Source organism: Heterodontus francisci, chromosome 23 (genome assembly GCF_036365525.1).
Source record: "Heterodontus francisci isolate sHetFra1 chromosome 23, sHetFra1.hap1, whole genome shotgun sequence".
NCBI classification, from domain to species: domain Eukaryota; kingdom Metazoa; phylum Chordata; class Chondrichthyes; order Heterodontiformes; family Heterodontidae; genus Heterodontus; species Heterodontus francisci.
Window position 1 is genome coordinate 56,913,480 of NC_090393.1, and position 25,316 is coordinate 56,938,795.

Below are 25,316 nucleotides of genomic sequence, written 5' to 3' on the forward strand. Positions count from 1 at the left end.
ACCACCACCCCCTCCTCCCACTTCACTGAAAACCTAATACTTTTCTAACCTTTGCCAGTGCTAACAAAAGGTCACTGAACTGAAACATTAACTCTGCTTCTCTCTCCACAGATGAATTAGAATTAGAACATTACAGCACAGTACAGGCCCTTCGGCCCTCGATGTTGCGCCGACCTGTGAAACCATCTGACCTACACTATTCCATTTTCATCCATATGTCTATCCAATGACCACTTAAATGCCCTTAAAGTTGGCGAGTCTACTACTGTTGCAGGCAGGGCATTCCACGCCCCTACTACTCTCTGAGTAAAGAAACTACCTCTGACATCTGTCCTATATCTATCACCCCTCAACTTAAAGCTATGTCCCCTCGTGTTTGCCATCACCATCCGAGGAAAATGACTCTCACTATCCACCCTATCTAACCCTCTGATTATCTTATATGTCTCTATTAAGTCCCTCTCCTCCTCCTTCTCTCCAACGAAAACAACCTCAAGTCCCTCAGCCTTTCCTCGTAAGACCTTCCCTCCATACCAGGCAACATCCTAGTAAATCTCCTCTGCACCCTTTCCATAGCTTCCACTTCCTTCCTATAATGCGGTGACCAGAACTGCACGCAATACTCCAGGTGCGGTCTCACCAGAGTTTTGTACAGCTGCAGCATGACCTCGTGGCTCCGAAACTCGATCCCCCTACTAATAAAAGCTAACACACCATATGCCTTCTTAACAGCCCTATTAACCTGGGTAGCAACCTTCAGGGATTTATGCACCTGGACACCAAGATCTCTCTGTTCATCTACACTACCAAGAATCTTCCCATTAGCCCAGTACTCTGCATTCCTGTTACTCCTTCCAAAGTGAATCACCTCGCACTTTTCCGCATTAAACTCCATTTGCCATCTCTCAGCCCAGCTCTGCAGCCTATCTATGTCCCTCTGTACCCTACAACATCCTTCGGCACTATCCACAACTCCACCGACCTTCGTGTCATCCGCAAATTTACTAACCCACCCTTCTACACCCTCATTCAGGTCATTTATAAAAATGACAAACAGCAGTGGCCCCAAAACAGATCCTTGCGGTACACCACTAGTAACTAAACTCCAGGATGAACATTTGCCATCAACCACCACCCTCTGTCTTCTTTCAGCTAGCCAATTTCTGATCCAAAGCTCTAAATCACCTTCAACCCCATACTTCCGTATTTTCTGCAATAGCCTACCATGGGGAACCTTATCAAACGCCTTACTGAAATCCATATACACCACATCCACTGCTTTACCCTCATCCACCTGTTTGGTCACCTTCTCGAAAAACTCTAAGCTTTGTGAGGCACGACCTACCTGTCACAAAACTGTGCTATCGCTAATGAACTTATTCTTTTCAAGATGATTATAAATCCTGTCTCTTATAACCTTTTCCAACATTTTACCCACAACCGAAGTAAGGCTCACAGGTCTATAATTACCAGGGCTGTCTCTACTCCCCTTCTTGAACAAGGGGACAACATTTGCTATCCTCCAGTCTTCCGGCACTATTCCTGTCGACAATGACGACATAAAGATCAAGGACAGAGGCTCTGCAATCTCCTCCCTTGCTTCCCAGAGAATCCTAGGATAAATCCCATCTGGCCCAGGGGACTTATCTATTTTCACACTTTCCAAAATTGCTAACACCTCCTCCTTGTGAACCTCAATCCCATCTAGCCTAGTAGCCTGAATCTCAGTATTCTCGACAACATTTTCTTTCTCTACTGTAAATACTGACGCAAAATATTCATTTAACACTTCCCCTACCTCCTCTGATTCCACACACAACTTCCCACTACTATCCTTGATTGGCCCTAATCTAACTCGAGTCATTCTTTTATTCCTGATCTACCTATAGAAAGCCTTAGGGTTTTCTCTGATCCTATCCGCCAATGACTTCTCGTGTCCTCTCCTTGCTCGTCTTAGCTCTCCCTTTTGATCCTTCCTGGCTAGCTTGTAACTCTCAAGCGCCCTAACTGAGCCTTCACCTCTCATCCTAACATAAGCCACCGCCTTCCTCTTGACAAGCGCTTCAACTTCTTTAGTAAACCACGGCTCCCTCACTCGACAACTTCCTCCCTGCCTCACAGGTACATACTTATCAAGGACACGCAGTAGCTGCTCCTTGAATAAGCGCCACATTTCGATTGTTCCCATCCCCTGCAGTTTCCTTCCCCATCCTACGCATCCTAAATCTTGCCTAATCGCATCATAATTTCCTTTCCCCCAGCTATAATTCTTTCCCTGCAGTATATACCTGTCCCTGCCCATCGCTAAGGTAAACCTAACCGAATTGTGATCACTATCACCAAAGTGCTCACCTACATCTAAATCTAACACCTGGCCGGGTTCATTACCCAGTACCAAATCCAATGTGGCATCGCCCCTGGTTGGCCTGTCTACATACTGTGTCAGAAAACCCTCCTGCACACACTGGACAAAAACTGACCCATCTAAGGTACTCAAACTATAGTATTTCCAGTCGATATTTGAAAAGTTAAAGTCCCCCATAACAACTACCCTGTTACTCTCGCCCCTGTCGAGAATCATCTTCGCTATCCTTTCCTCTACATCTCTGGAACTATTCGGAGGTCTATAAAAGACTACCAACAGGGTGACCTCACCTGTTTCTAACCTCGGCCCATACTACCTCCGTAGACGTGTCCTCAAATGTCCTTTCTGTCGCTGTAACACTCACTGAAGAATGCCTGCAGAGTCTCATCGACAGGTTTGCGTCTGCCTGCAATGAATTTGGCCTAACCATCAGCCTCAAGAAAACGAACATCATGGGGCAGGATGTCAGAAATGCTCCATCCATCAATATTGGCGACCACGCTCTGGAAGTGGTTCAAGAGTTCACCTACCTAGGCTCAACTATCACCAGTAACCTGTCTCTAGATGCAGAAATCAACAAGCGTATGGGTAAGGCTTCCACTGCTATGTTCAGACTGGCCAAGAGAGTGTGGGAAAATGGCGCACTGACACGGAACACAAAAGTCCGAGTGTATCAGGCCTGTGTCCTCAGTACCTTGCTCTACGGCAGCGAGGCCTGGACAACGTATGCCAGCCAAGAGCGACGTCTCAATTCATTCCATCTTCGCTGCCTTCGGAGAATACTTGGCATCAGGTGGCAGGACTATATCTCCAACACAGAAGTCCTTGAAGCGGCCAACATCCCCAGCTTATACACACTACTGAGTCAGCGGCGCTTGAGATGGCTTGGCCATGTGAGCCGCATGGAAGATGGCAGGATCCCCAAAGACACATTGTACAGCGAGCTCGCCACTGGTATCAGACCCACCGGCCGTCCATGTCTCCGTTATAAAGACGTCTGCAAACGCGACATGAAATCGTGTGACATTGATCACAAGTCGTGGGAGTCAGTTGCCAGCATTCGCCAGAGCTGGCGGGCAGCCATAAAGACAGGGCTAAATTGTGGCGAGTCGAAGAGACTTAGTAGTTGGCAGGAAAAAAGACAGAGGCGCAAGGGGAGAGCCAACTGTCCAACAGCCCCAACAAACAAATTTCTCTGCAGCACCTGTGGAAGAGCCTGTTACTCCAGAATTGGCCTTTATAGCCACTCCAGGCGCTGCTTCACAAACCACTGACCACCTCCAGGCGCGTATCCATTGTCTCTCGAGATAAGGAGGCCCAAAAGAATACTCTCCTTGATTAACAATGCCACACCCCCCCCCCTCTTTTACCATCTTCTCTGTTCTTACTGAACCATCTAAATCCCGGAACCTGCAACATCCATTCCTGCCCCTGTTCTACCCATGTCTCCGAAATGGCCACTACATCGAGATCCCAGGTACCAACCCATGCTGCAAGCTCACCCACCTTATTCCGGATGCTCCTGGCGTTGAAGTAGACACACTTTAAACCAGGTTCTTGCTTGCCAGTGCCCTCTTGCGTCCTTGTAACCTTATCCCTGACCTCACTACTCTCAACATCCTGTACACTGGCACTACATTTTAGGTTCCCATTCCCCTGCTGAATTAGTTTAAACCCCCCCGAAGAGCACTAGCAAATCTCCCCCCCCAGGATATTGGTACCCCTCTGGTTCAGGTGAAGACCATCCTGTTTGTAGAGGTCCCACCTACCCCAGAAAGAGCCCCAATTATCCAGGAAACCAAAACCCTCCCTCATGCACCATCCCTGCAGCCACGTGTTCAACTCCTCTCTCTCCCTATTCCTCGCTTCGCTATCACATGGCATGGGTAACAACCCAGAGATAACAACTCTGTTTGTTCTCGCTCTAAGCTTCCACCCTAGCTCCCTGAATTTCTGTCTTAAATCCCCATCTCTCTTCCTACCTATGTCGTTGGTGCCTATGTGAACCACGACTTGGGGCTGCTCCCCCTCCCCCTTAAGGATCCCAAAAACACGATCCGAGACATCACGAACCCTGGCACCTGGGAGGCAACATACCAACCGTGAGTCTCTCTCGTTCCCACAGAACCTCCTATCTGTTCCCCTAACTATGGAGTCCCCAATGACTAATGCTGCCAGACCTGCTGAGTATTTCCAGCATCTGCAGTATTTTGCTTTTATATCAGTCAGAGCAGTTTTTGGTCAGGTGTGTGACTCAGCACTCTTCCACCAAACATGGTAATGCAGATGAGCTGGTCAATATATATGCAATTAAGTGACTGAACACCTGTTTCAGGTCCACTTCCTGAAATTGGTCGACCTCAATTGCTGCTGGCACCAGGCCAACTGCATTCAGAAAAACCAGGTCTAAACACAGCCTAGCGAGTAGTCCTCATGTCAGCCATGGTTCAGTTGTGGCAGTCTTGTTTCTGCGTCAGGAAAGTTGTGGGTTCAAAAAGTCCTACACCAGAGACCTGAGCTCATAATCCAGGCTGACACATTAAAAGAAACATATCAAGACAAAAACTATGGTTGGACCTAGAAATAACATTGTGCAAAACCTGCCTAATTCAAACTGGGGCACTGATCCAACCACTATCAGGACTACAGCTCTCGCACTCTTCTCTGCTGCTGAATATGCTTGCCCGGTAGGAGAATGCATCGCCTATGCAAATAGATTGCACTCAGTTCTTAATGCCTGCTGATGCGGCATTTTGGCTGCCTTAAAGCTACCAAGGTTAGATGATCTTTACCTTACTGTCCAATATTGTACCTCTAGATATATGTAGAGCAGCTGTAGAGTTAACAGAGTTAATGTTACAGATCAATGAACTTTCATTGGAGCCAGAAGAATTTAGAGACATAACAGATTTTAAGTACTGAGGCAGGAAAAGGGGGGAGGGAGAGGGACAAAGAACAAAATGGAAGGTCTCTGATAGGCTGCAAGGTAGAAGAGATTAAATTACAAAAAAATGACAGTGCAAGGCCACATAGTAATGGCACAAACGATGGGACTTCTGCTCTGCTGCCAACTCCTGTCTGAGTCCTGTATTGCTAATGACCTTGCCAAATACAATGACAGATTAATTTGCAATCATGTGGTATCTTTCACAACCTCAGGACATGCCAAAGTGCTCTACAATCAATGAAGTACTTTACAAGTGCAGTCAGCATTGTAATATAGGAAAAGTGGCAGGCAATTTGCACACTCCAAGGTCCCACCAAAAGCACTGTGATCATAAGAAATAGGAGTAAGCCATTCAGCCCCTCGAGCCTGCTCCGCCATTCAATATGATCATGACTGATCAGATTATGGCCTTAACTCCACTTTCCTGCCTGCTCCCCATAACCCTGGACTCCTTTGCAGATCAAAAATCTGAATATATTCAAGGCCGAGTTGGAAAATGACCCAGCCTTCACTGCTGTCTCCAGTAGAGAATTCCAAAGATTAACGACCCTCAGAGAAGAAATTCTTCCTCTTCATCTTAAATGGAAGGCCCCTTATTTTTAAATTGTGCCCCCGAGTTCTAGATTCCCCCACAAGGTAAAACATTCTCTCAGCATTTACCATCAAGCCCTCTCAAAATCTTGTACGTTCATCTGCTCAACCTTACTTCATAATACAACCCCTTCATCCCAGGAATCAGCCGAGGGAACCTTCTCTGAACTGCTTCCAATGCAATATATCCCTCCTTAAAAGAGACAAAACCGCATGCAGTATTCTAGGTGTGATCTCAAGAATATACCACTTCCTTAACTAACCGGGAGCAAGGCCATATGAGATTGATTAACCACATATTAAAAGACTTGCCTCTCTTATATGCCATCACACATTCACTGTAACACTTCTCCATCACACTTAATAAGTCAAATTTGAAAACTGAAAGAAATCAGTATTAGTAGAGAAATGGTGTTGGGGGAAATTGATGGGATTGAAGGCCGATAAATCCCCAGGGCCTGATGGTATGCATCCCAGAGTACTTAAGGAAGTGGCCCTCGAAATAGTGGATGCATTGGTGGTCGCCTTCCAAGATTCTATAGACACTGGAACAGTTCCTACAGATTGGAGGATAGCTAATGTAACCCCACTATTTAGAAAGGGAGGTAAAGAGAAAGCAGGGAATTATAGACCAGTCGGACGTCAGTAGTGGGGAAAATTCTAGAGTCCATTATCAAAGATTTTGTAGCAGAGCACTTAGAGAACAGTGGTAGAATCGGGCAGAGTCAGCATGGCTTTACAAAAGGGAAATCATGCTTGACAAATCTACTAGAATTCTTCGAGGATGTAACTAGTAGAGTTGATGAGGGGGAGCCAGTGAATGTGGTTGGAATCGGGGTAGTGTATTGCGATGGATAGAAAATTGGTTGGCAGACAGGAAACTAGGGATAAATGGGTCTTTTTCCGAATGGCAGGCAGTGACTAGTGGGGTACTGCAGGGATCGGTGCTAGGACCCCAGTTATTCACAATATACATTAATGATTTAGATGAGGGAACTAAATGTAATATCTCCAAATTTGCAGATGACACAAAAATGGGTGGGAGGGTGAGTTGTGAGGAGGATGCAGAGGCGCTTCAGGGTGATTTGGACAAGTTGAGTGAGTGGGCTAATGCATGGCAGATGCAGTATAATGTGGATAAATGTGAGGTTATCTACTTTGGTAGCAAAAACAGGAAGGCAGATTATCTGAACAGCTATAAACTGAGAGAGGGGAATATGCAGTGACACCTGGGTGTTCTCGTACACCAGTCGCTGAAAGTATGTATGCAGGTGCAACAGGCGGTAAAAAAGGCAAATGGTATGTTGGCCTTCATAGCGAGAGGATTCGAGTACAGGAACAGGGACATCTTGCTGCTATTATACAGGGCCTTGGTGAGGCCACACCTGGAATATTGTGCGTAGTTTTGATCTCCTTATCTGAGGAAGGATATTCTTGCTATAGAGGGAGTGCAGCGAAGGTTTACCAGACTGATTCCTGGGATGGTGGGACCGATGTATGAGGAAAAGGTTGGTTAGGATTATATTCACTGGAGTTCAGAAGAGTGAGGGGGGATCTCATAGGAACCTATAAAATTCTAACAAGACTTGACAGTAGATGCAGGAAGGATGTTCCCGATGGTGGGGGAGTCCAGAACCAGGGGTCACAGTCTAAGGATACGGGGTAAAACTTTCAGGACTGAGATGAGGAGAAATTTCTTCACCCAGTGAGTGGTGAGCCTCTTTCTCCGCTCGCTTAAGCCATAGGCGGGAAATAAAGGGAGAGATGAAAGGATACAAGATAGGCTCCAAGAACTTCTTGTAAACCCACAATAGGACTGGAATGACTATGGAAGGAATGCAATCCATTGCGACCGCAGCTCTAACACACAGCTACCTCGCCGGCCAACTCCGACAATTCACTATCACAGAAATCAGTTGAGGCCAAAACATTGTATGTTTTCAAGAAGGAGTTAGTATAGCTCTTGGGTCTAAAGGGATCAAAAGGTATGGGGCGAAAGCGGGAACAGCCTGAGTTGGATGATCAGCCATGATCATAATGAATGGTGGAGCAGGCTCAAAGGGCTGAATGGCCCGCTCCTATTTTCTATGTTTCTATTCCATTGCATCTGATTGGATCATTCTTCCCATGTGATTTACTCCCAGCTCTTCTATAAAGAAATGACAGACAATAGAAAAGTAAATAAAAACAATTGAATAGCTCTACACTTGGCATAAATGTAGGAAAGTTAAATCTCTTTAAATAATTGGCTATCTCTTGCACTCAACTCTCTTCAGATATAAAAACTCTTGAAAGCATTCCACTTCCCTGCCGCCTGCCCTCCAACATATGGGGATTCCACCATGTCACCCAATTAGAACCAATCAATAAAACCAGGTTCTGATCTTTAACCTAACCTGTAACTGACCCCATTCATTTCACAAATCTGCAACAAAGCCTTCTAGCCTTAAAGGGATATGCACCTACATTCTAGTTGACATGGTACAATACCCCTGTCTTTATAAAACAGTGCATCATTTGACTTTCCCAGAAAAATCAGATGATAATTTAAACTATTACAGGCCACAAAGTATTTGTGTGAACATGGCAATGCAACTTAAAATGAGAAAAATATGGGACATTCCTCTGTACTACAAAATAAAGATTCATGTTAATTAGGAACAATATTCTTTGCTTTAAAAAGGCTGTAGACCCTACTTCCTCCTAAGACTTTACTGCTGTTCAGCCAGTCATACAAGTGTTCCAGGGAGGATAAACATCACATGAATGCTCCTTTACCATAAACATCTAGCCTCCACTCTCTACCCAATAACAGCCTGACTTCAAGACCTCCTGTGGGTGAGGTTCTACAATTACTAATATTTTATTACAGTGAGGCCCAGACAGCAGATTACCATCGCTTAGTAATACATCGCACGCCTCTTTAAATCCTTTGAGGCATCATCTAACAATAGAAAGAGCGGCTGGCCAGCCTCTACTAATGTCTCTGTAGTTGAGATCAACGAGAACAGGCCTTGTTGATTCAACTTTTTAATCTTCCTTCCTTCTGCAGTAGTGATAATGGTAGTACACTTTTTACCCTTTGAACAGTTCGACAGCAAAAATTTGCTCCAAAGAGAATTGAAGGGAATTGTAATGAAAACAGATAGATGAATCTTCGGGACAGTCCTGTTATGATAGAACTATAACACAAACACTTATGGTAACATGATCTCTGAACGTTGCTCTCTTAATTACAAACAAGTATTTTATGCTTTTGCTAAAATGTGAGTTGTACCTGGTTTGTGTGCATGTTGTTGTATATGTAACTGGAGAACAGCATGCCAGTGTTTTGGGATGTAAAACTGAACAATAATGCTTTGTGGACTTAAGGTGGTCAATAGGATTAATAAATCATATAGGATGTCAAAGTTGAGAACTGTCTGATTCAAGCAGGAATAATGGGCAGGGAAAGGGATGTAGTTGATGGCGAGGGAAGTGTTTGTGGTGGAAACCAAAAGCAATGGCATGGACTTCCCAATATTTGTTTGGAGGAAATTTCTTCTCAACTAGGATTGGATGTCAGACAAGCAGTGATAGACCAGAGGCAGTGGAGGGGGTGAGAGCAGGGTGCCATCAGCGTACATGTGGAAACTAATGTATTTTCAGATGATGCCACCAAGGGGACAGCATGTAGATGAAACATGGGAGGAACTCCAGAGGTAAGGATGGGTGCAGGAGTAGGAAAAGAAACCATTGCAGGTGATTCTCTAGCAACGATTGGATAGCTAAGAATGGAACCAAATATAGGGAGTCCCACCCAGCTGGGCGATGGAGGATGTTGGTGAGCTCAACTGTGTCAAAGGCTGCAGATAGGTTGAGAAGAATGAGGGATAGTTTACTGTGGCCACAGTCACATAGGACGTCACTTGTGACTTTGATAACAGCTGTTTCAGTACTGTGACGGTGGCAAAAACCTGATTGGAGGGGTGCAAACTAAAGCCTGGCTACCCGACCCGAACACGTGTCAGGTTCGGTTCGGGTCTATATTCTGTGTCCAGCATTCAGGCTTGGGTCGGGTTAGGGTTGGCTGTGGTCTGGTTTTGTTTTGTATTGTTTTCTTTTTAATCTGCGTTTTGAAATAATTTTCTTCTGCACGAATAACATGTTTAATATTTTCAGGTCGGGTCGGGTATGAAAACAAATGAAAGGACTTGGGCCCGGGTTGGCTGTGGCTGGGTCGGGTTTTAATTTTATACCTGAGCCAGGCTTTAGTGCAAACAGAGTTGTGGGAAAGATGGCCATGAATTAGAGAGGTGGTAACACGTTCAAGGTCTTTGGAGAGAAAAGGGAGATTGGAGATGGGTTGGTAGTTTGTAAGGACAGAAGGGCCAAGGCTTGGTTTTTTGAGAAGGTTTGAAGGGAGGGGACACATTACCTAAGACAGAACAATTATCAAATACAAACTGACATGGGGGCCAGGACAGGAAGTTGGGTGATCAGTAGTTTGGTGGGAATAGGGTAGAGGGAGCAGAAGGTGGGTCTCAAACAAGATGAGCTTGGAGAGGGCATGAGGGGAGATAGGAAAGAAAATTGAGAAAGTTGAGAGTTCAGGGCTAGGGTAGGAGAAGCTTTAGGGGATGTTTGGCTTGATGAACTAGAGGAAGAGAGAGAAGCTGCAAAGGCAGCTGAACGGTCTCTGATGGTCTCAATCTTAATGTCAAAGGTCCATGAGCTCCTCGCAGTTCTGGTTGGAGGTGAGAATGGAGGAGGCCAATGCTAATTTAAGGGCTATTGTGGCTCAACTGCGAGACAGGAAGCCACACAAGGTTTGACAGGGAGTTTGACAGGTCAAGTTGGATGCACAATAAGCTTCTGGTTGAAATTAGCTGACATGGAATTCAATGATGGATACACAAAGGATCATTTGACCAATCGTAACTAACCCATTCAAAGGCATTAGAGTCCCACAATAGCACTTAGCTATTTCTTAAATGAGGTTTTGATTGTTTTTTGGCTGGAGAACTTCCTGCCACATCATGGGTTGAACCTGTGCCTGCTTGCCCTTAAGAGTTTAATGTTCCAGATTTAATTTTTAATACTCTTTACTGTCTTTTCCGATACCCCTCTCAAGTTCTCTTTCCAAGGTTAAAAATTCTGTTGTGTGACTGCAATGGCTCTGGGGCTTAAATGGCTTCCTGGTGACCAGAGCAGATCATGGTACTGAAAATGTGGCCTGGCACATGCTTAACTCTATGGCATAAAAATGATTTCCTTTTTGATTGCTGCTGCACAGCACTTGGACACATTTAGCACCAAGTCTAATACCCCATCTATTTCAATACCATTCGCAGAACATAGAACACCTAGTTTTCTTCCAATAAGCTTTAAATTAGCTTATGGATTGTGGATGAGAAAAGGCCATCAGGTGTGCTCCACCATCCTTCAACTGGGTTCATCCCTGTGAAACAACCATCCGTGTTGCACCCAATTCCTGGAAAAGGCCTAAAACAAGCATCTGCAATTTCTACAAGAATTTTCCTGATTTTCAGCGTAACTTTAGCAAAAGATCGACAGAAATATTGGAGAAAAGGGTGACCTTTCGTCTATTTGGAAGTTGGGAGAACCTTTGCAGAAGTTCTACCCCTTGCAGTCAATTCAAAGGTCCTGTCAAAAATCCCTCTCTGACCCTTTAGGCAAGGTCAGGATGCCCCAGAACCACTAATTACTTACCAGAATAATATCTTTTTAAATGCCTGGGGACCCTGTTTGTTTTTTTTTATAAAACATTCCCACCACTAGGGCACCCTACTCAAATCCTGAGATATTTGGAACATTTTAGCTTCTCATCACAATTCTGCCTGATGTTTTAATTGCATGCAACCCATTCAACAACTTATATTTATATAGTGCCTTTAATGTAAAACATCCCAAGGTATGTCACAAGAGTATAATAAAACAAAATACAATATTGAACTACGTAAGGAGATATTAGGTCAGATGACCAAAAACCTGGTCAAACCAACCCTGGTTTAACATCTTATCCAAAAGGTGGTACCTACAATAGTGCAGCATTTGCTCAGTACTGCACTGGATTGTCAACCTAGTTATTTGTGCTCCCATTCCAAGGAACTGAATCTACAAAAGAATGACTTGCACCAACGCTATCCACTGAGCCACAGCTGAAAATGTGCACACACACATATGGTGGACAGTCTGCCAATTTCAATGTAAAGGCCCACACAAGAATCACTTAGGTGAGCTTGGTAATCATTTAAGATGCATTCCAGCACCTCCAAGGAAAGAAATTGGAGAGAAATGTGTTAATTCTGCTTCTAAATATGAATTATTTCTACAAAATGTATTCATGGCTCTTTATTGCCTCTATAAAGTTGGACTAGAAGTTGCTGTTAAGCCATTGCATCAGAACAGCAGCATTAATGCAACCTCCAACTGGATAATCTGCCTTTTATTTCACTGAATAAGCCTTCAAACTTAAGTTCCCCTTCAGTCTCTGACCCGAGCAAAACCCGCAGGTTTGTGAAACTATACATATTTTTAAAAAAAGGACATTTCTGTTCACAAACAGAAATGTACAGAATCCCTGAACATTCCTGAAGCTTAAAATAAAATCCTCTTAGCACTCTAAGGTCAATGTTCAGAAAGCTTCATGTCTCAGTGATGAATAGAAAATTGTCACTGGAAGCACAACAGAGCAGCAACTCACTGTTGCAATATTACTGGGATGCTCTGATCAAATCACTCACCATTCCCAGGCACACGTGTAGTTGGTCGCCTAAAACAGGGAATACTTTGTTGTGTCTTTCCCAAGACTGCCTGACCCAATGATCCAAATTGTTACAGTCTATCCATTCATGAATGAGAAGCACTGACATTCCCTAGTACATTGGGGTCTAAGATTAACATCTTTGCACCCATTTTATCAGCCTAAAACTGGCTCAACAAAAGCAATTTAGCAGTGCAGAGACTTGCACTAGAGGGGTTGAGCTTTATATAGTGACACATGGGATTGTGCAATTTCCCTGTCAATCACTTCTGGAGACCACACTGCTGTAAACTGCTGGGATTGATTTTAAGCACATAATTTGTATTATATAACTATCCTCCACTCTATTTTGCTGGAGAAATAATCCTGCTTCTAACCAGGAGGCTCTGGTCGAGTTCTGATTGCTGTAGGCAGTTTAAATAGACGCTGGCTGAGAAAATAAACTGCTGTAAGTCCCACCCCGCCTCATTGCTATTGGCCCAATAGTGATGTTAATTCTCAATTTTCTTTTTTGGGAAACCCTCTAAGCCATCTGAAATAAGGTTCCTTTTGGTGTCAGACTCCTAAATGAGAAATAGCCGACTCACATTTCCAGGTCTTGATCAGCCTAACCAACAATCCTTAAGAAACTTTGCTCCTTTGCTGCTGATCACAGGAATTGTACCAGTTTGGCATGCTAAGCAATTTAGGCACAATTGATCAAAGATCTAAATGTAATTGAATGAAGAGACAGATGTGTCCTCAGACTAAAACTTAGAAATGTGTATTTGCTAGATGAATGTAGTATATCTGTTTATTTGCCTGCCAATCTAGTACTCATCAGTCTATGTTAGAGGGAATTAGAAGAAAACATCAAACTCACCCTCCCAATTTACATTTATGACCCTGGTAAGGTTAGAAGGCAATTTTTTCATAACCCAAGAAACATCAGTTTAAACTGTTCTTTGATGTCAGTCATTGCAAAACTGTTTGTTAGTCAGCAAACAGAAACTGTTTTTCCTCACTGTCCACCTAGTGCTCAAAACCAGTTAGCAGCAATCACAGAAATGGTAGTACAAGCCCACATTTGAGCTATCAATGTGCAAACAGAAATCTTCCAAATCCCTGGCCTCATCAGGTATCTAGAAACACGTTAAACATGGAATAACCAGGTCAGATATATAATTAGCTACAGCCAATAAGACTGCAAAAAGGCAACACAAAAATTGGTTATTGATACGTTGGCCAATACCTTTGCTCAAAGCTGACACTTAAACTGTATACATTTTTAGATAAAATGAGACCCTATAATTTGTTTTAATTGATTGCAATGCAGAACACATGGCTTTGCACAATGAAAGCGCTTGCATATACCATGTATTTTATTAATTTGTAAATTATTTTAATCTATGGATCCCAGTTGCTGTGAAAATAAAGAATTTGTCTTCTAATTCTCCATTCTGCTCTTAAGACTGCTTGGCTGCCCTGGGAGGGGGAAACTCAGCTCCCATTTGGTGGTGGAAGTTTCTTGCCATCCCAAGTGGGGCACAATGCCCTTTTTAAACTATAGGCCCACTATAGTTAACAGAGCTCTTGCCCAGTGTACAGCTGAAGGGATAGTGCAATCTCCTGATTTCCACCCTCCCCCCGCCCCACACCACTACACATCTCATTGGAGAAGGAGCCATATTTAATCCCACAATTGGCAGCTCAGGACAGAATGTAGAAACCTTCCACTTGCATACAAATTGTTAATTGGTAAATTGTACCTACACCCAAATAGATCTATGTCCAAGATGTCAAATAACAGAAAGTTGGCATACGAGCATCCAAATTGGTGAAACAGCCAGTATAACTAAGGCCCCACCCAAAACGTGGCTTCTTTCAAACTGTGCTCGGCTCACGTTTGACTCTTTCAGCTAACCCTCTCGCACGTGGACCCTGTTTCAAAGGTCACCGGGCTACTATCTGCTCCATTACACCGTTGTAAGTTTTTGGCTGGGTCTGCACTAACCCCACTCAGCTCTCGTTTTTGTAACCCTAACTCTATTCCATCAAGAGCAAACACAAAGCAGCAACCACTGCACCTATTCTTCACTTCCAGTGAACTGGAAAGTCCAGCAGCAGGAGACCAGAGAAACAAGAACTTAAAATAAATCTGATGGACACATATACAACATAGAAAAAGGAAGAGGACTGAAGAGATTAGTCGCCCACACTGTTGGAAGTTGTGTATAGAACATACTGTATTTAAAAGATGCAGGGAGACACCGATTTAAAGAATTTTACAAGAGCTGTATGTGCCAGAAACAAAAAGAACATTCATTAACAGGTTAAAATTTGTTTACATATATAACATTGAAAAAAAACTTAAGGCAAAATAAATCTTTGTACCTACAAGTTTGTCCATATATATAATATGCTTAATCCAATACCAGTCACAATACAATCAGGTATGTCTATGCGGTTACATCACATTTTGACACCTATTGTTGCAGGGCTTTTTTTCTTTTAAAAATAACCGCTTTTCCATTTATTATAATCAGGTGTTTAGACCAATCAGAACAAAAAAGCCAACTGAACAAGTTACATGATAGAAACAGAGTGCTCTATACAGTTACATCACAAAGTCTGCAAAAGGCGGCTTTTTAAAGAAAGGAACAAAGCTAATTGTTACATGATTTATACAGGAAGCAAACCAGAGAGGAAACCGATGAGAGGATTAGGATGAAGCTTGGAGAAGCAATAAGATTTACTCATACTATGTGTGTGTGTGTGTGTGTGTGTGTAGTAAGTGTCTGTATGTGTATGTATGTGTGGCACTTGGACAGTCTTTGTATACAAAGCTTAACAGTCATGCTTGGACACGGTAAATTGTACAAGGCAATTGTCACCACAATAGGTTTTGAGACTAAGGATCAGGCACTGCACTTTGAATTCAAATATCGCTAAGAAAGCTCCACATTGTACAGGCTTCATCCACAAACACTCTGCGAACACAGAAAAGGGACAGGAATCTTTACGGCACCCTTCGTTCTCAATGGCAAAAGCACACAGGGCCTTAGAATTCTAAGCTGCTCTCAAGGAGACCCACTCACTGAAGCTTCCTTCACAACTGCTCAAACATTTTCAACCTAATGCATCCTCCATTTATACTTCCTCTGATAGAGCCAGTTATTACTGTGTAATACAAAAAATTGCTACAGGACAATGTGAGGCAGAACCCTCTTATGGACCAGGTAAGACTTTAAATTCGGAACTGTGTTATCAAGTCGAAGCTTCTGAAATGGAATCAAGTTAGTTTTTTTAATACATTGAATGGAATGTCATTAAAAGAAAACCAGAGTAAAACACAATAGTGTCTTTGATATACATCAACATTATATAACATTTCAGGGATATACACCAGTAATTTACTTTTAAATCTATAAAAGACTTATTAGTGAGGGAGCCACCTTGGTAGGGCAGCCATCTTTAAAGTGTACACACAATCTATACAACCAACCAACAGAGCAACACTGGTTTAAAAGAATGCAGGTTACAGTCACATCTTTTTCCTCTCATTGGAAATCTAAACACTTCACTAGGCCTGGGGGATCTCAAAAGGAACATGCAATGTTTAGAAATCCCACAAAATGCATTCAAAGATTTGAAACGACAGACCTTTCATTGATGTGACCAGACACTGAGCAGTTGTAATACTGAATGATCAGTTATATTTTGATATTTCTCAAAGTGCATTTAAAAAAAGCTAAACTGAAGTGCTTATTGAAATCAAAGGTGTCTATCATTTTTTTTAATGTATTAGTTCAATAAGCCAGTCCTGCTTTCTTTCAAACACCATCGCTAAGTTACATAGAATGTAGATCACTAAGTATGTGTGCACTGGCTGTACATCTTTCAGACTTTTTTTTGCAAACATCAATACAGCCGGAGTGTGAATTCTCGTCTCCAAGTCGAGAGAGTCCACAGCAAGCAAAAAAACACCATGGCTTCCCGAATGGACAATCTCCACTGTTACAGGTGCCACGGCAGAGTTTTTAAGAGAGAGTACAATGAATAAGCTGAGATGCACGAGACAGGATTCAGGAGGAGTTAGAAACAAACGAACTCTGAGCATGTCCAGTCCTGCAGTCCTGGCCCTAGAAAGGCAACATACTGAAAATTAGCAACATTGGAGATGATGTATGTATACTCCCTCCCTGGCCCCAAAGGAAATGTCCTGAGGTCCAGAAAAAAATGCTGGTACATGCACAGGACAGTTAGTATCTGAGTAATGTTAATGCTTCAGCTGTTGACCCATCGCTTGCATTACCAGCATTTGGTGTTTTTGTTTGATTTCAACATTTTTTTTTATTGCAAATGTTGACTAATAGTCATTAATCTGCACTGTAAAATACACAATCTCAGCTCTATTTTAAAACTACATTGAAGAGTTCAGTCTGCACTGTGCAACTTGTGCCACTTCAGCTTACACTAATGAATCTGAGCCCTGAAATTACACCACTTAAATATTTAATGAGTGAATTTGAAATCCCCCTCTGTCTTCACTAAAGCAGGAGAGGAATTTTATAGACCAGTTCCCCATTATTCCTAGGCACTTTCATCCCCAAAACCTACCTGATGCTTTACACCTTTGCAGTCCTCTTAAATAACTGCATGTTGCGCTGGTCTTTGGATGCCTCTTCAATGTCACATCTTGTTCATGCTCAATTTAATCAAGTCAGAATCAAGGGCTCCATTAGACATCCCAATGACCAAATCGAACAAAGTGGAAGTTGAAACACAAACAAAAAACCTCAAAAGGTTTTAAAAATGACATTAGCTAACAAAATAAAATGCAGATGAGTAAAATGTGAAGCTCCCTTACGCCAACATTCAGAACCAGAGTTAGCACAGCAACTAACTTTAATTGCAAGAAAGTGAAGGTCATTTGAAGCCACTGGCTCAAAGGGACCTTCTGCAAGTTTGTGAAGAATGACCTTCAGATCTTATATTGGACTAAGAAATCACTTTTTATAATGCTGCAGCGAAGAATTTCCTTCTGAAGGCCCCGGTAGGAAAATCTAAGATTGCTACGATTTCTCTTGTTCCACTACTCCACTGATACTTCACTGTTACCGATACGGCCAATAACATACTTTATATTAGTTTCAGAACAAAAATCCACCAACCAGGTTTCTTAGAATAAACAAAATTGATAATTAAAACAAGACTTATTTAATAAAGGTGCAAAGCTCAACACAGTTCTAAAATAACCCAACACGCGTGCACACACCAGTTAAAGAAAAACAAAATTGAAAAAACTGGCTCTGCAACGATCGATTTAAAAAAAAAATACTTTGGCCAAATTATTTTCAATTCTTCAAGAAAAAGGAAAAGATATGGAATGTTCCAGATGACTTTTGGTCTGGCGTCCTGGTACACGTAGATGGGTGTCACTGGGATCTTTCAAAAGCTGTTTGTTCAGGAAATGTTGAGAGGAACTCTTCCAGAAGCTTCTCAGGAGAAATGCTGCATCAGTTTCTCCAGCTCTCACACTGGATTCTCATGCTTTCTCAAAGAGGTGGAACAGGATGAGTTGGTTGGCGCTTCTCTCAGCAGGCTATACCCCAACTGACCATTCAAAAACAGTCCAGCCCCAAAACAGAAAGCCAAAAACTCATGACAGCCATAACCCTAGCCATGTGACTTCTTAACAACTCCAATAGCCAGCAAGGCCGCTTGTTTATTTAGCACTCCATTGTCTCTTCCAGGAAGAGATTTTTAAAAAAAAGTGCCCTTCCAGTAACCCTTTAAAAAAAAACAAATCCCGGCATCTCCTCAGGTATTTCCACAGTCTTCTAAATACAGATCCTCAAAAAATATTAATGGAAGCACCTTCATGACAACAGACACAAAATACTGAAGTTAGAGCAAGGTGGTTCAAGTCACTGACTGACTGAATTTCCTTGCCATGAGCATAAAACCCTTTTCCAGTTAAGGGAGAATGATTTCTGCATACTCAAATTGCACCAAGTATGGATACAATTTAGCTAGAAAGCTGGTCCTCAACACACTCGCATTATACTGCCATTCTCAGAGAAGCTCCAAGAGTGGGTGATGTGGGAAGTGAAAACAATCATGGCTGGGATGAGCTGGATTAGAATAGAGCGAATAAAACATCCATACTACATGTGATCAGGATGCTTGATACGAACAATAAATGCCGAGTGTAGAATCAAGCCCATTCCCAATCATTGGTATTACTCATATTGATGAATATAAATGATGGCTTTTTAGAAACAGGTCACTCTTTTCAAGAAATCAACCAGCAACTGGAGCCTCTTAGAAAAGTTGAGCTAACTCCAACTTAAAAAATTAGAGGATAATTGAGTGAGGAAGAATTAGTTCTGTTTTTGCACAGGACTTATTACCAATAGAGACTTCACTGAATATCTAAAATTTTAACATTTGTGAACTGTTTAATCACCAAACTGTGCACAAGAGTGGTTGTGTGTGAAAGATTACCTGTATGGAAGGGCGCTTGTAGTTTAGGAATGCTGATAGTGGGGTTGAAACCTAGCTGTCTCCTCGAAGATCAGCTCCTTCAGCTTCTCCTTGGGTAGGTCATCCAGTTCCATATCAAACTTAAAGGGTGCTTCTGCAATAGGCTGAAATCACACAACAAATTAATACCACTTCTGGGGGAACAAATATTAAAAGCTATTTGTTTGTTATGTCCCATTCGCTTTAGAGGAACTCCTGTGCTACACATCATCCCAAAGCAACTGCAGGAGTATGGCCAGTCTTTCATTTTGAGCACCCAAACTTAATACGAAATGGTTCCACAGTAGATCAAGCTGTAGCGTCACTCAATCTTTCAGCACAGAAGGAAACCATTTAGCTGACCATACGTCTGCTGACAAAGAGCACTTCGCCCACGCATTCCCAATGCTCCTTTAAACTTTTTTTTTTAAATTCAGCTTCCTCCCTTTCAAAACCTGTCATCCTACTCCTCAAAATACCCATCTTTGCCCATCCATCTTCAGCCTTCCTTCGCTCTCCAAAGTCTCCAAACATTCTACTGCCTACCTACCTTTCTCTGCCACATTCACAAACCATGGAAGCTATCGCGCCTCTTGGCCAGATTTTCCATGTTTCCCTCCTCCTCTTTACTTGTCTCACTACCAACCCTTTTGACTTGCACCATCATCCTTGCCCTCCACCCCATCAGACCTTCCCCTTTGTTCTTTCCTCTGACCCCCTTTTTCCTGGTTCTGTGCTAAATACCCAAATATATTTTCTCTCTACACAGATGGTGCCTGCCCTGCTGAGTGCTTCCGGCATTTGTTTTATTTCAACCATTCATCAACTACTGTTTTGCCATGCCGTCACACTCCTTTTCATAACGAGCCTTAATTTTTACAAGCACACATGGCACATTGTCAAATGTCTGGAAAATCTATGTACCCATGGATCTATCCTTGAACCCCCATTTCTCATCTACATGCTGCCCGGCAGTGACGTTATCTTAAAACACTGCATCGGTTTCCACATGTACGCGGATGACCACAAAACCTCTCTTGACCCCTCTGCTGCCTCAATTTTCATACCACTTGTGCGAAATCCACTGGATGAGCAGAAATTTCCTCCAACTAAATAATGGGAAAACTGAAGCCACTGTATCTTCAGTCCCCACCACAAACTGAGTGCGAGCCACCAACTCCATCCTTCTCCCTGACAACTGTATGAAGCTGAACCAGACTGTTTGCAACCTTGGCATCTTATTTAACCCAGAAATGAGCTTCTGGTAACATATCTGTGCCATCGCTAAGATCACCTACCTCCATCTCTGTAATGTCACCTGACTCTGCTCGTCTTACCTCATCTGGTGCTGAAACCCTCACTCAAGTTTTTGTTAACTCCACACTTGACTATTCCAATGCACTCCTGGCTGGCCTCATGTTCTACTATTTGTAAACAAGGTCATTTGTTGCCTATATCCTCACTTGCACCAAGTCCCAATTACCCATCACCCAGACACTCACTGACCGAACTCGCTCCCTGTTGAGCAACGTCGCAATTCTAAAATTCTCATCCTTGATTTCAAATCCATCCATGGCCTGCCCCTCCTGACATGTAATCTTCTCTAGCTCCACACCCTCCAAAGTATCTGTGCTCCTCTAATTCTGGTGTCTTGAGCCCTGATTTTAAGCATTTCACCAGTGACAGCTCTGCCTTCAGCTGCCTGGGTCCTAAACTCTGGAATCCCCTACCTAAAGCTCTGTTTCTCTACTTGTCTTCCTTTCTTTAAGGCGCTCCTTAAAACCTACCTCTTTGACCAAGTTTGCGGTCATCTGCCGCAATATTTCTTTGTGGCTTGGTGTCAAATTTTGTTCAAGAAAGCTCGTCAAGCACCTTCGCGCATTTTAGTATGTTAAGAGGCGCTATACAAATACAAGTTATTGTACACAATAGCTACACCATTTCCTTTAATCAATTGTCATTTTGTAGAAAATTTACAACACAAAGGAGGCAATTCAGCCCACTGTGCCTGCGCTGGTCGACGAACAGCTAATCCCGCCTTCCTGCATTAGGTCCGTAGTCCTGCAGGTCATGGCTCTTCAAGCATTCACCCAAGTACTTTGTAAATGTGATGACTGTTTCTGCCTCAACCATCCTTCCAGGCAGTGAGTTCCAGGTCCCTACCATCATCTGAGTGAAAAAAAAATGTTTTCTCATCTCCCCTGTAATCCTTCTCCCAATTACTTTGTTTACAAGGCGAGCCTCCTTAAACTGTGTTCAAATCACACGCAGCTTCCACAGTGCAGACTGCGACACCAACCACTCCCTGGTGTGCAGCAAGGTTAGACTCAAACCAAAGAAGCTGCATCACTCGAAGCAGAAGGGCCACCCGCACATCAACACGAGCAGAATTTCTTATCCACAGCTGTTTCAAAAATTTCTAAATTCACTTGAAAAAGCCCTTCAAAACACTCCCACAGGGGATGCAGAGACCAAGTGGGTCCACATCAGAGACGCCATTTATTAGTCAGCTATGACCACCTATGGCAAACGTGTGAAGTGGAATGCAGACTTGTTTCAATCTCATTTTGAAGAGCTAGAACCTGTCATAGCCACTAATCGTATTGCACTGCTGAACTACAGGAAAGCCCCCAGCGAGTTAACATCCATAGCACTTAAAACAGCCAGAAGCGCTGCACAAGGAACAGCCAGGCGCTGCGCAAATGACTACTGGCAACACCTATGCAATCATATTCAGCCGGCCTCAGACACCGGAAACATCAGAGGAATGTATGATGGCATGAAGAGAGCTTTTGGGCCCACCATCAAGAAGATCGCCCTCCTCAAATCTAAATCAGGGGACATAATCACTGACCAACGCAAGCAAATGTTCCGCTGGGTTGAGCACTACCTAGAACTGTACTCCAGGGAGAATGTTGTCACTGAAACCGCCCTCAATGCAGCCCAGTCTCTGCCAGTCATGGATGAGCTGGACGTACAGCCATCAAAATCGGAACTCAGTGATGCCATTGATTCTCTAGCCAGCGGAAAAGCCCCTGGGAAGGACGGCATTACCCCTGAAATAATCAAGAGTGCTAAGCCTGCCATACTCTCAGCACTCTACGAACTGCTTTGCCTGTGCTGGGACGAGGGAGCAGCACCACAGGACATATGCGATGCCAATATCACCACCCTCTATAAAAACAAAGGTGACCGCGGTGACTGCAAAAACTACCTTGGAATCTCCCTGCTCAGCAAGTCTTCGCTCGAGTCGCTTTAAACAGGCTCCAGAAGCTGGCCGAGCGTGTCTACCCTGAGGCACAGTGTGGCTTTCGAGCAGAGAGATCGACCATTGACATGCTGTTCTCCCTCCGTCAGATACAGGAGAAATGACGCGAACAGATGCCTCTCTACGTTGCTTTCATTGATCTCACCAAAGCCTTTGACCTCGTCAGTAGACGTGGTCTCTTCAGACTATTAGAAAAGATCGGATGTCCACCAAAGCTACTAAGTATCTCCTCATTCCATGACAATATGAAAAGCACAATTCAGCATGGTGGCTCCTCATCAGACGCCTTTCCTATCCTGAGTGGCGTGAAACAGGGCTGTGTTCTCGCACTTGCACTGTTTGGGATTTTCTGCTCCCTGCTGCTCCCACACGCGTTCAAGTCTTCAGAAGAAGGAATTTTCCTCCACACAAGATCAGGTGGCAGGCTGTTCAACCTTGCCCCTCTAAGAGCGAAGACCAAAGTACGGAAAGTCCTCATCAGGGAACTCCTCTTTGCTGACGATGCTGCTTTAACATCTCACACTGAAGAGTGTCTGCAGAGTCTCATCGATAGGTTTGCGGCTGCCTGCAACGAATTTGGCCTAACCATCAGCATCAAGAAAACGAACATCATGGGGCAGGACGTCAGAAATGCTCCATCCATCAATATTGGCGACCACGCTCTGGAAGTGGTTCAAGAGTTCACCGACCTAGGCTCAACTATCACCAGTAACCTGTCTCTCGATGCAGAAATCAACAAGCGCATGGGAAAGGCTTCCACTGCTATGTCCAGACTGGCCAAGAGAGTGTGGGAAAATGGCGCAATGACACGGAACACAAAAGTCAGTGTATCAAGCCTGTGTCCTCAGTACCTTGCTCTACGGCAGTGAGGCCTGGGCAACGTATGTCAGCCAAGAGCGACGTCTCAATTCATTCCATCTTCGCTGCCTCCGGAGAATCCTTGGCATCAGGTGGCAGGACCGTATCTCCAACACAGAAGTCCTTGAGGCGGCCAACATCCCCAGCTTATACACACTACTGAGTCAGCGGCACTTGAGCTGGCTTGGCCATGTGAGCCGCACGGAAGATGGCAGGATCCCCAAGGACACATTGTACAGCGAGCTCACCACTGGTATCAGACCTACTGGCCGTCCAGGTCTCCGCTTTAAAGACGTCTGCAAACGCGACATGAAGTCTTGTGACATTGATCACAAGTCGTGGGAGTCAGTTGCCAGCCATCGCCAGAGCTGGCGGGCAGCCATAAAGGCGGGGCTAAAGTGTGGCGAGTCGAAGAGACTTAGCAGTTGGCAGGAAAAAAGACAGAAGCGCAAGGGGAGAGCCAACTGTGTGACAGCCCTGACAACCAATTTTATCTGCAGCACCTGTGGAAGAGTCTTTCACTCTAGTATTGGCCTTTACAGCCACTCCAGGCGCTGCTCCACAAACCACTGACCTCCAGGCGCTTACCCATTGACTCCCGAGACAAGGAGGCCAAAGATGATGATGATGATGCCCCATGGTTTTTGACCCTTTTTCTAAGGTAACTAGGTCACCCCTATTTATTCTATATAGGCCCCTCAATTTTATTCACCACAAATTAAGTCACCCCTTAGCCTCCTCTGTTCCAAGGAGGACACCAGCCTATCCAATATTTCCTCATAGCAAACTTTTTTCAGTCCTGACAACATCCCTCTGCACCCTCTTCAGTGCAGTCAGAACTTTTCTATAAGGTGGTGACCAGAACTGTACAGAGTACTCAGCTGAAGTTTAACTCGTGCTGTATACAGTTCTAGCACAACCTCCCTGCTCTCATATTGTATGCCTCGGCTAATAAAGGAAAGCAAGCCATATGCCTTCTTAACCACCTTATTGACCTGTCCTGCTACCTTTAAGAATTTGTGTATACTCCTGCCTGGTCCAGCTATTCTGACAGTGAATGATTAAACCAGTTGACAGCCCAATCTGTTGAAGTATTGTCCCTGAATGGAGCAGAGATGAGGACCTTACCAGGGTGACCAGGGCAAAGGTAGAGAAATAGATGTGGTGGAGCTGATTGGTAGTTGCAGAAACATCACAGTGAATGAACAGTCAATAGCTGGACAACCTATAAAGTACTTTTCAGATGTAGCCATTGTTGTAAGATAGAAAAACGCAACAGCTGACTTGTACAAAGCAAGGTTCCACTAACAGATTGGATAGGCTAGGGTTGTTCTCCTTGAAAAAGAGGAAGGCTGAGGGGAGATCTGATTGAAGTGTACAAAATTTTGAGGGGCCTGGCTAGAGTGGTGAAGGCAGAAACCCTCAATTCAGTTAAAAGGTGTCTGGGTATGCACCTCAATGCCGTAATCTGCAGGGCTATAGACCAAATGCTGTAAAGTGGGATTAGAATGGGTGGATCGTTTCTCCGCCAGCATAGACGCGATGGGCCAAGTGGCCTCGTTCTGTGCCGTAAACTTTCTATGATTCTATAACAATGAAATAAATGATCAGATAATCTGTGTTTTAGTGATGATGGTTGAGGGATAAGTAATAACCAGGGCACCAGGAGAACTCCCATGCTCTTCAAAATAGTACCACTGTTACGCCAATGTGCTTTGTTGAATGATAATTTTCTTTAATCCACTGGCTGGAGATCTGAATTTATTTACAAAAAGGATGATTTTGCTGGCAGCTTAAGTTGGCTACCTAATTTGCAACCCTGTATCCTACACTGCAATGCTGTGAGAAGGGAGACAAAATGTCTGCTAATTCCTCAGCAAGAACCTAAACCCAGAAAGTTTAAAGGAACTACCTCTTTTCAGCAAACAGAAATACTGCTCACTGCTATGTTTGCATCACTGAGTGACTGTCATGTGACAAGCTCCTCCCCATCTGTAGTTTTGAGCTGGTGTTT

At 43.7% G+C, this 25,316-nt stretch overlaps 1 protein-coding gene across 1 annotated transcript in view; it reads right to left on the reverse strand.

The window, feature by feature from the left end:
- Positions 1-14,876: 14,876 nt before the first annotated feature.
- mapk1 (mitogen-activated protein kinase 1) overlaps positions 14,877-25,316 on the reverse strand; it is a 114,910-nt gene continuing 104,470 nt past the window's right edge. The window contains exons 8-9 of the mRNA XM_068055354.1: positions 19,159-19,301; positions 14,877-16,790 (exon numbers count right to left, since the gene is read on the reverse strand). Of these exons, the coding sequence (XP_067911455.1) occupies positions 19,182-19,301 (120 nt within the window). The 3' untranslated portion in view covers positions 14,877-16,790; positions 19,159-19,181. The remainder of the gene's footprint in view (positions 16,791-19,158; positions 19,302-25,316) is intronic.